The sequence below is a fragment of the Cricetulus griseus genome, chromosome 6 (genome assembly GCF_003668045.3).
Source record: "Cricetulus griseus strain 17A/GY chromosome 6, alternate assembly CriGri-PICRH-1.0, whole genome shotgun sequence".
Lineage (NCBI taxonomy): Eukaryota > Metazoa > Chordata > Mammalia > Rodentia > Cricetidae > Cricetulus > Cricetulus griseus.
Genome location: NC_048599.1, coordinates 59,853,936 through 59,870,845, shown reverse-complemented (window position 1 = coordinate 59,870,845; position 16,910 = coordinate 59,853,936). Strand labels below are relative to the sequence as shown.

Genomic DNA, 16,910 nt, shown 5'->3' with positions numbered 1-16,910 from the left:
TCACAGCCCTCATGTCAGGCAGATCACAGCCATATGGAAGTCTAGCGACAGGGGACCCAGTGCCTCTGCCTCCATAAACACTGCACTTGCATGAACACACCCACATGCACACACACACACACACACACACACACCTGCACATAATTAAAAATGGTAAAAATAAAAGACTGGAAGTGTTAGGACAAAGGGGAAAGGAAAGAGAAAATAAAATATATAAAAATGTTACTAGCTGGATCATTGATAATTTACTTCTACCTTTTATGAAGATTTATTTTATTCTTTTTTTTTTTTTTTTTTCTTCTCTTCTTCGAGACAGGGTTTCCCTGTGGCTTTGGAGGCTGTCCTGGAACTACTCTTGTAGACTAGGCTGGTCTCGAACTCACAGAGTTCCACCTGCCTCTGCCTCCCCGAGTGCTGGGATTAAAGGCGTGCGCCACCAACGCCCGGCTATTTTATTCTTAATTATATTAGTATGTTTGTGGGCCTGTATGCAGGCATGTGCGTGTGAGTACAGGTACCGGTGGAGACCAGGGAAGGGCTTCTAGAGTTGCAGTTACTATGAGCCACCCCATCTGGGTGCTAGGAACTCAGCTCTGGTCCCCTGTAAGAACAGTATATGCTCTTAACTGCTGAACCATCTCTTTACCCCAATTTAAGGTTTTGAAAGGAAAAAAATCTCTTAAATCTCATTTTGACTCTGTGGTAGAGGAAGTATCCTCCTTAATTTGGAGCAGACTGTGCATATCTTATATCCATATAAGTTGATAATGGCATATTCATATATGTCTTCAAGCTCCGGGTCAGAGCAGAGGACTCCAGAATGCAGCTCCTCAGCAGATGTGCAGTAACCGCAGGATCACGATTTTTGATGAAAATGCTGATAGCACTTCTAGGGCAGAGTTACCCAAGCCTGTAGTCCAGCCATGGATGGCACCCCCTGTCCCTAGGGACAAAGAGAATGAGCTACAACCAGGCCCGTGGAACACAGACAGACCCTTGGAATATAGGGTAAGGTCTCACAGTATTTGCCAATCTAAAGAAGATTTCAGATTGGTCTGTCTTGGCTTCTTGTTGTTTGCTTTGTTTCTTTGTTTGGTTGGTTTTTTTGAGATGGGCTCTGTTTATTTAGCTTAGGCTTACCTTGAACTTGCTATGTATTCCAGGCTGGACTTGAACTTCCCATGCTCCTGCCTCAGCTTTCCATGTGCTAGCATTGTAGTCACACACCATCCTGCCTGGCTCTATTTTAACATATCTTAACTCCTTCACTATTTAGAGATTGTCTGCCTCAGTTGTGACAGGGTGTAAAATAATCATTCTACTCTTTCTTCATTTTTAGCCTCATGGCAGCAATTCAGCCTCTGTATCAGCTGTGCCCCCTTCGCTTCCCAGCTTTACTCCTTATGTGGAAGAGAGCGCTCAACAGTCAGTCATGTGAGTGGCTTCCAGATCATTCGCAGTGGGAATTACTAAGGCTGGCTAAGGTTCCTGATATACAGTCCCAGTGGCATCTTCTGGCGGGAGGGAAAACCGACAAAGCTCTGTGTCCTTTGTATTCACTGTATATGCTAGAGCCGAACAACTGTAATGAGCTTAATAATTAGGTTATGGTAATATTGATGTAACAGACACGCCACCGCCATCCAAGTGAGACATGCTGTTTAATTACTGATAATAATTAGAAAGGGGTCTCTTTTTTCCTTCCTAATCCTTAACACTTTAAAAAATGTTTTTTGTTTTTTAGATTTAAATGTTTTTTAGTGTGTATGAATGTTTTGCCTGCATGTATGTATGTGTTCCACATGCATGCCTGGAGTTCACAGAGGTCAGAAGAGAGGGCATTGGATCCTCTGGGACTGCAGTTATAGGCAGTTGTGAGCTACCATGTGGGTGCTGGGTCCTCTGGAAGAAAAGTGCTCTTAACTGCTGAACCAACTCCAGGCCCCCAAAATTTTTGTTATCAGAAAAACTAGGGCAAAAGACAGATACCCAGCTCAAGCTTTAGTCTAGCCTTTAAAGACTGGGAGTTCTAATACACTGTGTTGCAGTGTAAGAGTTTCCTTGTAGCTAATATGTCTATTTATTCTATTTGCTTTTTTCTGGAAGACAGTCTCTGTGTAGACCATGTTAGCCCTGAACTCGAGATCCACCCGTCTCTGCCTTCCGAGTGCTGAGATTAAAGGCCCACAATACCACGCCTGAATCTCATGACTAATTTATCACTCACACTATATGATAGCATAGGAAGGCAAAACCAGTGCGGTTCTGAGCAAAAATTCTTTCTGAACCAAACATGAAACAAGGGAAGCCATTGAAACCTTTATAGAATTGTTATTGAGCTTTATGCCAATTCTACTTTTTAAATTAAATTTAAATTTTTATTTTATTTATTTTTATTTTTTTTTAAGATAACTCTTACTGTTTACCATGGCTGTCCTGAAACTTGCTCGGTAGACCAGGCTGCCCTTGAACTCACAGAGATCCTCCTGCCTCTGCCTCCTGAGTGCTAAGATTCTAGGCATACACTCTGGCTCCTTTTTAAAAATTTATATTTGACTTGTGTGTGTGTGTGTGTGTGTGTGTGTGTGTGTGTGTGTGTGTGTGTGTGTGCGTGCTTGTGTTGGGGTGTGTGGAGAGAGAGAGAGAGAGAGAGAGAGAGAGAGAGAGAGAGAGAGTTGTCAGAGGACAACTCAAATGCTGGGCTTATACTCATGCCCAGTCAGGTAGTTTTTCTTAATGATTTATGTATCTCTTTATAAGTTAAGAGGATCATTCTTTGATGGAATTTCTTTAACCTAACTGTGTTAATCAACTTTCTGTCATTGTCACAAGCACCCGAGACAACCAGCATGTACAAAGAAAAGGTTTATTTTGGCTCAAGTTTTGGCATATGGTCTTTTGAACTTGATGGCCCGAGCTGCTACTAATTTTCTTCAAAGCATAGGTGGTCCTGAGAACTCACACTTCCCACCCAGGCTCTGCCTTGATCATTGTAGGCAGTGCTCTCACTGGGCTCTAGAACATCATTACTGTCTATTCTTGTGGGTTATTTTTAGCCCCATCTTAAAATCTTAACTTTTGTTTTTGTTTTAGAAATAAATCACATATAGACCCAAAGCTGGCATTGTCCATCTGTTCAGGCAAAATTCATAAGAAATAACTCATTTTGACTTTGGAGTGAATGATAATTTTTTTGCTTCCTTAGGACACCGTGTAAAATTGAACCTAGTATCAACCACATTCTCAGCACCAGGAAGCCTGGGAAGGAAGAAGGAGACCCCCTGCAGAGGGTGCAGAGTCACCAGCAAGGTTCCGAGGAGAGGAAGGAAAAGATGATGTACTGTAAGGAAAAGATTTATGCTGGAGTCGGGGAGTTCTCCTTCGAGGAGATCAGAGCTGAAGTGTTCCGGAAGAAGCTGAAAGAGCAAAGGGAAGGTGTGTGCGTTGTTCTAAGAAATAACTCTTTCTGGTCTAAGAGAGATTGCATCTCCATTACTTGTACCCGTGTGTGATGTTTCTATGGCTGGACAGTACTCTGTGTGTGCATGTATATACTGTACATATGCTGAACTCCTAGTGCTGCCTCCCAGAAAACCTCTTGATGGAGAAAACAGTCTGCTCAAGAGTAAAAGAAGAAAAGGTGGTCACCCTGCAGGGGCACCCCATTTCACAACAGAAGCAGGCAGCCGGACCCTGGTGTGCATATAGATAGGTACACCTCCCTTAAGTACCGTCCTAGATGTTGCCTGAAATATGAGGCCTCAATTTCTCTCACCGTTTATTTGTATTAACATATCTTAACATATATTAACTCATATCTCAGTCACTTAGAATAGTTATTTGTATTATCACTCTGACAGTAAGGGAAGATCTGAAAACTGAGGGGAACAGAAAGTAGTTCCTGTTCTGGAGCTGTCTGTTCTGGGTTAGGAGGGACAGAAGGAACTGACACACAAATAGGAAAGTGAATATTGGAGCCTTTAGGGCATTAATTAGACTTTAGGGATAAAGTAAATTTCAAATGACATATTGAAAAATGGGCTCTATGTGCCAATGTGGGAGCCATCGTTGCAAAAGCAAAGGGCCAGCTGAGTGAGGCCTTTTGGTTTTTGGTTTTTGTTGTTGTTGTTTTTCAGACAGGGTCTCATCTCACTGTGTAGACCAGGCTGGCTCAGCCTCCCAGGTGGTGAGATTAAAGGTGTGTGCCACTACACTAGACTGAGTGTGGCCTTTTTGAAATCAGGAACTGAAGGCCTAGAGGGATGGCTCAGCAGTTAAGGGCATTAGCTGCTCTTACAGAGGACCTAGGTTCTCTACCAAGCATACACATCATAGCTCACTGCCATCTTAACTCTAGTGTCTGGGGATCTGATGCCCTCTTCTGGCCTTTGACACCAGGTACACAAGTAGACAGGCATATTCAGGCAAAATACCCTTACACATAAAGTGTTAAAAAAATAAAATAAAAACAGGAACTGGAGGTCGGTACATGGTTACTGGATAAAGGAACTTGCTGCACAAGCCTGGTGATCTGGGTTTGACCCTTAGGACCTGTATAAAGCTGGAAAGAGGGAACTGACTCCATAGAGTTGTCTCCTGTGGCAGGCACATCACACACCTTACACACACAGTAATAATCCAAAGGTTTTAAAATAGGAACTGAGCTGGAAGGCGAAGCTCGGCGCTAAGAATACTTGTCTTGCACGTGAAGACCTGGGGTCAGTCAGCCCGTGGTGCAGAAGACACTGCCAAAATCCCCAAAGAGCCTGTCAACAAAGATTAAATGAGGAGGAGGAGGTCCCTAATTAAAAATATTTTTCTAAGGAAAATTTCTAGTTCATACCTCCTATACAAAAGTGTGATGGAATGTACACTTTATTCTCAGCCAAAGAAATCTCCATGCTGAGGTTTGGTGAGGTTTGTGTAGATAAAATGCCTTCTCTCACATGCTGACAATTTTAGAGGGTTAGTCTATGGTTATTATGGCGGGAAGCATCACTGCACACAGGCAGACATGGTGCTGGAGAAGGTGCGAGAGTTCTTCACCCTGATCCACAGGCAGCAGGATGAGACATTGGGCCTGGCTTAGGCTTTTGAAACCCCAAAGCCTTACCCCCAATGACTCACTTCTCCAAGGAGGTCACAACTCATCCAACAAGGATTCCTAATCCTTCTTAAGTAGTGTCAGTCCTAGCACACATCTGTGTGTGTATTCACATTTGCACATTTGTGTGGAGACACGAGGTTGACACTGGGCTTTTTTCACAATCACTTCCCATCTCCTCATTGAGGTAGAGTCTTGATAAAAGCCAGAGCTCACTTATATACTGGTCTGGCCAGTTTGCTCCCAGAGCTCCCCTCTTCCCACCTTCCACGTATTGGGATTCCAAGTAGGCCAGCCTACTCACCCAGCATTTACTTGGATGCTAGGAATCTAAACTCCAGACCTTGCGCTTGCATGGCAGACACTCTAACACTGAGCCATCTTCCCAACCCTAGACTTGAAAGTGTAGTCAGTCTTCTTCATTGCCCAGTGTTCTCTTAGGCATTCCTTTTATTCTTGTCAAACAGTTGTGGTCATCAGAAGCCCATTTGCCAAACCCAGTGCCTGTTTTTTTCACTGCACCACTCAACTGCCTCTCCAACCCCATCTTTCATAGCTCTCCTTCATTGCTACAAGCACGCTGGCTTTCCTCGGGGTCTTCAGTACAGTGGTCTTCCTGTGTTAACAAACTTTCCCCAGATCTTTGTTGGACTGATTCCTCATCATTCAGGTTTCAGCTTTATCGCAACACTTTATCAAAATGAGTACTGGTCACTGGTCTTCAGTAGCCATGACCTTCATACCTTCGTCCACTATACATAGTTTTACACCCCTATTTGGTGCTGTACTGAGTATTGAGCTTACACTATAAGTTGAGCGCTCTTATCAGTGGGCTCTAGCCTTAGTCCCATGTGTTGCACCCCCCCACCCCCCAATTTATTTTGGAGGTTTCTGGGTGTTTGCTTGCTTATTTGTTTGAGAAATAGTCTCGTGTAACTTAGGCTGTGTATTTGAAGATGACACTGACTTTTGGTGCTTCCTACCTCTACTTCCTAAGTACTGCAGTCCTAGGGTTTCAGGGTAGGCAAGCACTCTACCAACTAAGCTACATTCCCTATCCTGTTTTATGTATGGATACTTTGGGTGCTTTTGAGAAAGTCTTGCTTTGTAGCCCAAGCTAGCTTAGACCTCTAAATGATTTTCTTATTTCTTGTTTCTGCCGTATTTGGATGTTAGCATCATATGGCCAAGGATTTGTATCATTGGAACCTGTTTTTACTACTTGTGTATGATAGGTATTGCTTTTTTTCCTGATCACATCCATAAAAGAATGGAGACCCAGGCCTCAAATTGAGGACTCATTCCCACTTTGTCATTTGCATCAGTGTTAACATGAGGCCATGAGCCACAGGCAGTCTTTATGTTAGCGTGAGAGTATGAATTGGAGTCAGTCTTTCCAGGAGGAGTTGTTGTGAGGCGGGGAATGCCCCAACTTACTTCACTGTTTACAGCCGAACTGCTGACCAGTGCGAAAAAGAGGGAAGAAATGCAGAAACAGATTGAGGAGATGGAGAGAAAGCTAAAGGAAATCCAGACTATTCAGCAAGAGAGAGCTGGTGACCAGGTAAAAAATTTTCTACTATTTAGCACAGTAAACTCAGGCATGTCTGGCAAGAGTTCTACCTTTGATCTGCATGCCCAACCTAAAGAGACTTTTTATGATAGTTTTTTAGTTACTACTAACAGGAAAGTAATTTAACAAGTGATTTCAAATGGGATTTACAACATGTGAAATAAGTGATGTAATTCACTGACTTCTAGATTATATTCTTATTAATTCTGATGTTAACTTTCTATTTTAATCATGGTCTGTTAAAATGGGGTTAATTTTTAAAATTCACTATATACTTGCCACTGCTCAGTTGAGTACAACAGAAACAATTTGACTAGGAACCTAGATTATTGGAGAGACCTTTTGTGGTAGTGACAGCTGATTTTCTGTATGGAGGACATTGGTTTTCTTTATGTTAATGTAAGCAGCAAGAAGACAAGGGGCCTACAGAGGAGACAGCCAGACTGCAGATTGCTTCAGAGTCTAAGGAAATGCTGGCAACATCTCTGTCCCATTCTGTCTGTCCACTAAGCTCAAATCCCAGGTAAGACCACTTTGGTGGAAGGCATGCTGCTCACAGATCACAGAACAAACTTCTGACTCTGGTGACTTGAAGTCTCCTTAATTTTTTGACAGTACTGAGTCACGAGTTTTACAAATTTTAATATAAAGTTTCGTGCCAGTGAGGGAATATATGATACTGTCTTTAACTTGATAAAAATAAAAATAACCAAATATCTTGTAGTAACACTAACTAAACAAGTAAAAGACCTGTTTAACAAGAACTTTGAGTCTTTAAAGAAAGAAATTAAAGAAGATAACTGAAAATGAAAAGATCTCCCATGCTCTTGGATAGGTAGGATCAACATAGTAAAAATGGCAATCTTGCCAAAAGCAATCTACAGATTCAATGCAATCCCCATCAAAATCCCAACACAGTTCTTCACAGACCTGGAAAGAACAATACTCAACTTTATATGGAAAAACAAAAAACCCAGGTTATCCAAAACAACACTGTACAATAAAGGAACTTCTGGAGGCATCACCATCCCTGACTTCAAGCTCTTATTACAGAGCTATAGTCCTGAAAACAGCTTGGTATTGGCACAAAAAGGTAAGCCAATGGAATCGAATTGAAAACTCTGATATGGACCCACACCCTACAAATACCCGATTTTTGACAAAGAAGCTAAAGTTATACAATCGAAAAAAGAAAGCATCTTCAACAAATAGTGCTGGCATAACTGGATGCTGACATGTAGAAGATTGCAGATAGATCTGTATCTATCACCATGCACAAAACAAGTTCAAATGGATCAACCCCTCAACAAATCTAGCCACACTGAACCTCTTAGAAAGTGGGAGGTACCCTTGAACGAATTGGTACAGGAGACTGCTTCCTGAACATAACACCATTAGCATAGACACTGAGATCGACAATTAATAAATTGGACCTCCTGAAGCTGAGAAGCTTCTGTAAGGCAAAAGACACAGTCAACAAGACAAAATGGCAGCCCATAGAATAGGGAAAGATCTTCACCAACCCTGCATCTGTCAGAGGGCTGATCTCCAAAATATACAAAGAACTCAAGAAGCTAGTCTCCAAAACACCAAACAATCCAATTAAAAAGTGGGGTACAGAACTAAATAGAGAATTCTCAATAGAGGAATCTAAAATGGCTAAAAGACACTTAAGAAAGTGCTTCAACATCCCTAGCCATCAGGCAAATGCAAATCAAAACAACTCTGAGATACCATCATACTCCTGTCAGAATGGCCAAAATCAAAAACACCAATGACAGTTTGTGCTGGAGAGGATGGGGAGAAAGGGAACATTCCTCTACTGCTGGTGGGAGTGCCAACTTGTACAGCCACTTTGGAAATCAGTATGGTGGTTCCTTAGGAAAATGGGAATCAGTCTACCTCAAGATCCAGCAATTCTGCTCTTGGGCATATACCCAAAGAATGCACATTCATACAACAAGGACATATGTTCATAGCAGCATTGTTTGTAACAGCCAGAACCTGGAAGCAACCTAGATGTCCCTCACCTGAAGAATGGAGAGAGAAATTTGGTACATTTACACAATGGAGTACTACTCAGCGGAAATAAAAAAAACAATGAAATCTTGAAATTTGCAGGCAAATGGAGGGAACTGGAAGAAACCATCCTGAGTGAGGTAATCCAGTCACAGAAAGACAAGCATGGTATGTGCTTACTTTTATTTGGATATTAGACATAGAGCAAAGGATTACCAGCTTACAATCAACACCACCAGAGAAACTAGGAAACAAGGAGGACCCTAAGAGAGAAATACATGGTCCCCTGGAAAAAGAGAAGGGGAGAAGAGAAATGGGGAAGAGAAGAAGACTGAGACAGGGGCGGAATAGAGGAAAGCAACAAAAGAGATACCTTAGCAGAGGGAGCAGTATAGGTTTAAAGAGAAATCTAGCACTGTGGAAATGTTCAGACAAGGATGGCCCCAACTAAGAATCTAGGCAGTAGTGGAGAGGCTGCCTTTGGTACCCTTCCCCTATAATGAGATTGATGACTATCTTGGTTACCATTCCTAGAGCCTTCATCCAGTAGCTGATCAAAGCAGAAGCAGTCAACCACAGCTAAGCATTGAGCCATACTCCTGGAATCCAGTTGTAGAGAGGGATGAGCAAAGGAGCCAAGACTGCACCTGTGCTCCCAATTTGCTCAGGGGTTCTTGTCCTGAAAGAAAAGTAAATAAAAATAAATATTTCTAGAGCTTGGTACATGTACAATGACACCTAGCATTTAGGAGATAAAGGCAAGAGGGATCAGGAATTCAGCCTTTGAGACTGGCCTGGGATACATGAGGCCCTGTTGTCATCCTGCCCATACACACAAAATAAAAATGGTAGTACTCGGGTGGCTAAGGCATTAAATCATCAATGCCAGTCTAGCCTACACGGTAAGACCTTTGAAGTTCATTACATATGTGTATGGAATGTCCTTATGTAACCCAGTGCTGTGTACAATGAACATATACTAATTAAAATCAAAACTCAAAAAATTATCACACAAGATAACTGCTATTCACACTAATATGTGTCTTCTTTGGTACTGATATTTTTGTTTTATAAAATTGATGGCTTACCATTTTGTAATCTGCTTTAATGGTTCTTGTGTTAATCAAAATTATTTAGAGAATTTTCAGTGTTTGGATTAATAGTGGTAGGACTATGAGTGAGTATGGGGCAGATGCTTGTAATCCCAGCTCTTGGGAGGGAGGTATCGGCTCAGGACCACCCCCCACTGCAGTTAGTTAAGGCTGGCCTGGACAGTGTGGCGTCTCTCTCTGAAACAGAAGGACCTTCCTGTGGGTGTTGAGCACACTTTATATTTTTTTAAAACAAATTTCTTCACAGGGAAACTTTACCAGCCATAAACATTTTGCAAGAACAGCCTGACTCTAAAGGTAAGTTGCATTTGATAGCATTGGGAGGAATACCAACAACAAATGCACTATGTAACAGTAAATGCTCGTCTTAATTGTAGTAAAATGAGTAGAAGAGGACAGAGTGGGCATAGAGTTTTATTTTGTCTTTAAATAATGGAACTCACTATAAACACCTATAATTCATTATATGTGATTTGAGAGAATATTTTCATAAGATTTCTCACTACTTTGAAATACTTAGTTTAGGGACAGCAGGATGACAGGTAAAGGTGCTTGCTGTCCAACAACCTGAGTTTGACCCTCAGAACCCACTGACCTTCATGTAGCAGGTCTTTGGACACAGAGACGCTTTATGAATTTTGAAAGCTTGGCATTAGCTTAGGCTTTTTCCAAACTAGCTCTTAAAACTGAAATTAACCTGTTTATATTAGCCTATGTCTGCCACATGGCTCATTACTTCTCTTCTGTACCATATGTCTGACTCCTCTTGCTTCTGGCTGGTGAATATCCCGTCTCAGGTTCTTTTCCAGAGTTCCTATCTGTCTGGAAGTCCTGCCTGTCCTCTCCTTCCTAGCTATTGGCCATTCAGCTCTTTATTAAACCAATCTGAAGGTGCCTTAGGGGTTTTTTTGTTGTTGTTGGTTTTTTCTGTTTGTTTTTGTTTTTTCGAGACAGGGTTTCTCTGTGTAGCTTCAGAGCCTATCCTGGCACTCGTTCTGGAGACCAGGCTGGCCTCGAACTCACAGAGATCCACCTGCCTCTGCCTCCCAAGTGCTGGGATTAAAGGCTTGTGCCACCAACACTCCGGCTGGCTTTTTTTTTTTAACACATTAATTTTTTAATATGCATTGGTCATTGCCTGCATGTATGAGAATGGAGTTACAGAGCTATGTGAGTTACCATGTGGGTGCTAGGAATTGAACCCAGCTCAGCCAGGCTCCTTTGGAAGTACAGCCGATGCTCTTAACCACTGAGCCATCTCCTCTCTCCTCAGCTGCAGATTGGTTTCCTTTTCTTTTCTTTTCCTTTTCTCTTCTTCTTCTTCTTCTTCTTCTTCTTCTTCTTCTTCTTCTTCTTCTTCTTCTTCTTCTTCTTCTTCTTCTTCTTTTTTCTTGAGACAGGGTTTTTCTGTATTGCTTTGGAGGTTGTCCTGGAACTTGTTCTGTAGACCAGGCTGGCCTCAAACTCAGAGATTCACCTGCCTCTACCTCCCGAGTGCTGGGATTAAAGGCATGCACCACCAACGCCTGGCTCAAATTGGTTTCTTTTCTAAGAATATGTTAAAAATATTTGGCTTCCTATCTGTTTAGCTGAGTTGAAAAAGATTACACATTTTCTCTCTCAGTTTCTTTTTGCATCAATGATTATTGTTGTATAAAAGCTATCAGAGGAAAAAAAATATAAGCTATGAAAAATGTAAGTATAAAGAGACCTCAGAGCCAGTAAAGGCAATTGCCACCAAGCCTGGTGACTTGAGTTCAATACCAAGATCCACATGGTGGAAGGAGTGAACTGACTTCCACAAGTTTTTCTCTAATTTCCACATGCTTGCCCACACATATACACGAAAAATGTATGTATTTAACAAAAAGACTTAAAACACACTAAAATGTTTTATGTGGTAAAAACATAAATATCTACTTAGAAGTAGTTTTATAAAGCATAAATCTTGTGGGCCTCTCATAGCTAAGAGCACGAAGCAGGGAGATTCGTCTTGAACAACAGAGGGAAAATAACTGGCAAAATCCAGTATGAAATGACCAAAATTAAATGAATAAATATAAGATTTAAGGATTTTTTTTCTATTTATCTTGTGTATGTGTGTGCGCATGTGTGTGCTGGCACATAGGCAGAGATCAGGACAGCGTGCAGGAGTTGATTCCCTCTGCCAGGTTTCAGGGATCAAACTCAGGTTGTCAGCTTTCATGACTAGTGAGCGAGCGACTTTTATCTGAGCCACCTTGGCAGCTCCAGAGGAAAAGCTTTAGAGGCACTTGGATTGTTGACAATATACAGATCTCGTTATGCAGTTCCAGTTCAAACACATTTAAAACAGTGTAAATAATCACTGAAATGTAAGACTGACTAGATATTCAGAAATTATTAGTTATATAGATATTATGTCTTAAATAGTAATAATAAAAAGAACCTTCTAAAAGGCTTACAAAGACACTAAAATATTTGCAGTTATGAATTGATTATTATGAGTTATTATGAAATGATCTCACTTTTATGTGTCTTAACTTTTTCCTTATAAAAACAAATCAGGGTAGAAAGATGCCTTAGTGGTTAGGGGGTGTGTGCTTCTTACAGAGGACCCAGGTTTGGTTCCCAGCACATGTCATGTGTCTTCAGGGGGTGGGACGCTCCTATCTGTGCTCACTGAATTGCATGAACTGTACCACACCCAAGACACACACACACACACACACACACATCTACATAATTATCAATGTCTGTTTTTAAATTGTGCCTTTTCTTTCAAACAACACAGCATTAATTACTTTCTATAGTTTTCTTAAAGAATCAACACTCGCAAAACCCTTTTCTCTTTTTATAGGTCCCAGCATTCCTTTCTCGATTTTTGATGAGTTTCTTTCAGACGAAAAGGACAAAAGGTTTGGTTTTATTGTTTTTTGGAGTTTTTAGGAGTAGATCTTCCTATATATGTACATTTTTAACTTAAAATGTTAGATTCTTTAAAATTAAAATAAAATATTTTTATTCATATGGGTGTTTGCCATATGAATATTTGTGTGTATCTCTATACAAGCTGTGTGCCCAGGGTATCCAGTAAAGGGTATTAGATCAAGCAGTTGCGAGCTGCCATGTGGATACTAGCAACTGAACCCAGGTTCTCTGCAAGAGCAGTCAGTACTTTTAACTATTAAGTCATTTTTCCAGACCCTTATCTAAAATTCCTTGAAAAATTTTATAAATTTTTTGTATGAAAACTTTTATAAATTGGGTATCTATTTCTTACCATGGGTCTCTGGGATGGAACTCATGTTAGCAGGCTTGAACTACAAGTCGTTACCTACTGAGCCATGCTGTCCCCAGGATTTGAGTCTGTGAGTGAGGGTAGCTGGACACTGGTGCACACAGGACTGGGAAGAAGGAGTTGAGATAGGGAGATGAGTTCAAAGACAAACAACCAAAAAGGCACGAGTCAGGGTTGCTGCTACTTCTGCATACAGTAACACAGAGTGCTAACTGGAATATGTCTTTTTGAAGTCCTGCTGCAGATTCTCCACAGGCTCTCAAAGCCCAGCGAAGACCCCTTGCAGTTCTCAAAACTGCAGAAATCATTGCCTCAAATGAGGACATGTCTCCTGATGTTTGTGTAAGTTAACATAAGTGGGCTTAGTGAATTAGTTCACTCAAGTCTCTCAGAAGTTTAGCATTTGCCTGCTTAGCTGACTAAGCAGGTAAAGGCACTTCCTGCCAAGTCTGGGCCTGAGATTGTTCCCCACTGGGGTCCCACCACAGGGTAAAAGGAGAAAACTGACTTCCACAGGTTGTGGAAGTCCTCTGATCCCTACCCCCATCCCCACACACGCTCAAGTACAAATGAATGTATTTAAGTTTAAAACAAAAGTTTAGGGTTAAGTGCTAAGCAAGCTTCTTGTAGTCTCAATGGGCAGTGGAATTAGAGGAGAACTAGTGTCAAAGTCAACCCAGGCTGTGTGAGTTTGAGTCCAGCTTGAGTAATAGCTAGATGTTGTTCAAAAAAAAAAGTTTAGTGATAAAATTAAAATCACTAATTGGAACTAAGCCCATGAAAATATTTTCAGAATCATGTCACAGGAAAATGACAGAAGCACAGTGAGATAGTATGCTGTGTCCACTGGAGTATCTATAATCAAGTGTTGGAGGGCGAGCACACTGGAACAATCATTTTGGGAGACTTGTTGGCCATTCTTTAAAGGGTTAAATGTAGGGCAGTTAAGAGCAAGCACATGCTCAGCCAGGCGGTGGTGCTGCCCCTTTACTCCCAGCACTGGGAGGCAGAGGCAGGTGGATCTCTGTGAGTTCGAGGCCAGCCTGGTCTGCAGAGTGAGTTCCAGGACAGCCTCCAAAGCCACAGAGAAACTCTGTCCCGAAAAGCCAAAAATAAATATAAATAAATAAATAAATATTCTCTCTCTCTCTTTCTCCCCTCTTTCTCTCTTCCTTCCCCCTTTCCCTTTGCAATCTCTTGCTTGGGTTAAGAAATATCTAACTGAATTTTTTAGCTCCCCTTCCAGTCATATTTGAAATGTCTAAACTAATGGATAGATCCATAAACAGTAGTTTATTTTACTTTAAATTTTGTTTTGTTTGTTTTTCCAGACAAGGTTTCTCTATGTAGCCCTGGTTGTCCTGGACTTGTTCTGTAGACCAGGCTGACTACCCAGTTAAGCTTTTTATTTTGCACCGGGTGGTGATGGCATATATCTTTAATCCCAGTACTCGGGAAGCAGAGGCAGGCAGATCAAGGCCAGCCTAATCTACTGAGCGACTTCTAAGATAGCCTCCAAAACTACAGAGAAACCCTATCTCAAAAACAAAACAAAACAAATTCGTTTTTCTTTTGCTTTTTGGGGCAAGCCTGGCTAGGCTATTGTACATCTACATGCACTGTCTCTTTGCAGTATACCTCTACTTCTGCTTCCTTAATTTTGAGTCAGAAAGTGTGTCAAATTGTAGATAATCTAGAAAATTAATATCTAGTATCTACAGGATTGAATAAAGTGGCATTTCTTATATTGTAGGTAAATATATAAAATGGTTTAATCTATCAGGGCAGCTAAGCAATGCATGTAAAAAAAACCTTAGTGTTTTTAACTTTTCAACTAGCTAATTATTTTAGGAATATTTATCCTGGGAACATTTAAATATTCATAAAAATTGTGTATATTTTAAAATTGTTTCAAGTAGTGAGAAATTGGGAATAACATGGAAATCTTGACTAAGTTAAGTTGTCTTACCATTTCCTCCTAGTCCTCAGGTCTGGGGCCCCAGGAATATTTTAATGACTGTCACTGAATTAGGGCCCTAGCCCCTTGACTAATTTCTTATAAATAGACATTGTGGCATGAGCTAGAAGGCTTGGTGCCCTTTGCTGCCAATTCTGAAACCTGAACTCAGTCCCCAGAACCCTCAAGGTGGAAGGAGAAAAATGAGTTACACAAATTGTCCCCTGACCTCCATATGAATGTCACAGCTCACATTCACAAACACGCTCAAATTAATCAATTAATTAAAAATATAATCCGGATTGTGACCATCCTGGTTTTTAAAGAATTTTTTTTTTAAACTTGAGGTTTTCAAAACAGGGTCTCACTATGTAGCGCTAACCATCCTGGAACTCACTATGTAGAGCAGACTGACCTGAATCAGAGATCCACCTGCCTCTGCCTCTGCCTCCTGAGTGCTGGGATTAAAGGTGTGCGCCACCACATCCACATTTAAAGAATTTTTTTTTTTAAGAGTGCTTTTTATCTATGTGTATGTGTGGTTCTGTAAATGGATGCTGGGGTGGGGGTACATGTGGAAGCCAGAATCGGGTATCAAACCCCTTGGAGCTGTGCTGCCCTGGGATATAGGTGCTGGGGACTGAACTGGGGTCGTCTGGAAAGGCGAGTACTCTTTGAGCCATCTTTCTAGCCCCCAGAATACTCCTTAAGTGAGAAAAGTAGTATCAGTGCTTCTTCAGCTTTCTTATAAAATTGTTTGGGAGACGGCATTAAGCAGTTTTCCATGTGTGGAGAGTCCTGACAGTGTATTTTTTGGTGAAGTACAAAATCATTTTCCTTAATGCTGTACTATGCTTTTTGAATTGTCTTTAACTAAACGTCCAGGTATGTTATTTCTAAATTTCATGTCAGTGATCCATGTCTAAGTACATATATGCCTTTCACATGTTTGTTGACTATCTCAGCTAAACTGTGTTTTGTCTTTTATTTTTAGGATGAGCTTACAGGAATTGATCCTTTGGGTGAAGATGCCACCATACCAAGTTTCAGGAACGTAACCATTGGTCCTAACCCTGAGGACACTTGTTACTTTGTTAGAGCGCCTCGGTTTGCATCTACTCCTTTCCATGAGATACCGTCCTTGCAGGGCATCCCTTCCGATCCCGAGAGACTGTTGCAGGAAGAGGATCTGGATGGGAAGACCACTGAGGTTCATCACACTGCGCTGGCCACTATTTATAACCAGACCCTCAGCATCAAGAAGCTGAGGTGATTGGAGCATTTGTTCTCTGGGTCTGTGAGCTTGTCAGTTACAGTCTTTCAGATGCTTAAAAAGAAAGTCTGACTGTCCCAGGTATAATGTCAGTGAAGTTTACTGATTGGTTTGAATTTGAGGATTAGAAGAGGTAAATTTTGATGGTAATGAGACTCAGAGGTACAGGAGACATGACTCAGCAGAGACTTGTCCTTTTAGAGGACCCAGGTTTGATTCCCAGCACCCACAACTCCTAACTCCAGTTTTGGGGTGTCCATTGTCTCTGACCTCTCCAGGACTAGGCATACACATTGTGCACAAACATGTGAGCAGAACACTCATATAAATACAATAAATAAATAACGTATTTCCATCTATTTCTGATTGGGGAAAATGATGTGCTTTAAAAATGAGACTAATAAAAATCATAACAACTATAAATTATTTTAAAATAAATTATATTGCAAAATGAGTTCAATGTAAAATTTATAAATTAAAAATGTATAAAGTTGAGGACTAAAATGATGGCTCAGTGGTTGAAAACACTTGCTCTTACAGAGGTCCCAGGTTCAGTTCCCAATACTCAGAGCTCACAACCCCCTGTGACTCA

At 41.1% G+C, this 16,910-nt stretch overlaps 1 protein-coding gene across 2 annotated transcripts in view; it reads left to right on the top strand.

The window, feature by feature from the left end:
• Nucleotides 1-16,910, top strand: part of LOC100754771 (mitotic checkpoint serine/threonine-protein kinase BUB1 beta) — a 48,524-nt gene that overhangs the window by 15,601 nt on the left and 16,013 nt on the right. Inside the window, exons 7-15 of one of the 2 annotated variants that reach the window (XM_027422205.2) lie at nucleotides 794-1,008; nucleotides 1,340-1,434; nucleotides 3,206-3,435; nucleotides 6,556-6,668; nucleotides 7,085-7,200; nucleotides 10,056-10,105; nucleotides 12,648-12,705; nucleotides 13,322-13,430; nucleotides 16,040-16,314. In XM_027422205.2, the coding sequence (XP_027278006.1) occupies nucleotides 794-1,008; nucleotides 1,340-1,434; nucleotides 3,206-3,435; nucleotides 6,556-6,668; nucleotides 7,085-7,200; nucleotides 10,056-10,105; nucleotides 12,648-12,705; nucleotides 13,322-13,430; nucleotides 16,040-16,314 (1,261 nt within the window). Of the gene's footprint in view, nucleotides 1-793; nucleotides 1,009-1,339; nucleotides 1,435-3,205; nucleotides 3,436-6,555; nucleotides 6,669-7,081; nucleotides 7,201-10,055; nucleotides 10,106-12,647; nucleotides 12,706-13,321; nucleotides 13,431-16,039; nucleotides 16,315-16,910 lie in introns of both variants that reach the window. The other variant, XM_027422204.2, reaches the window with a different exon arrangement.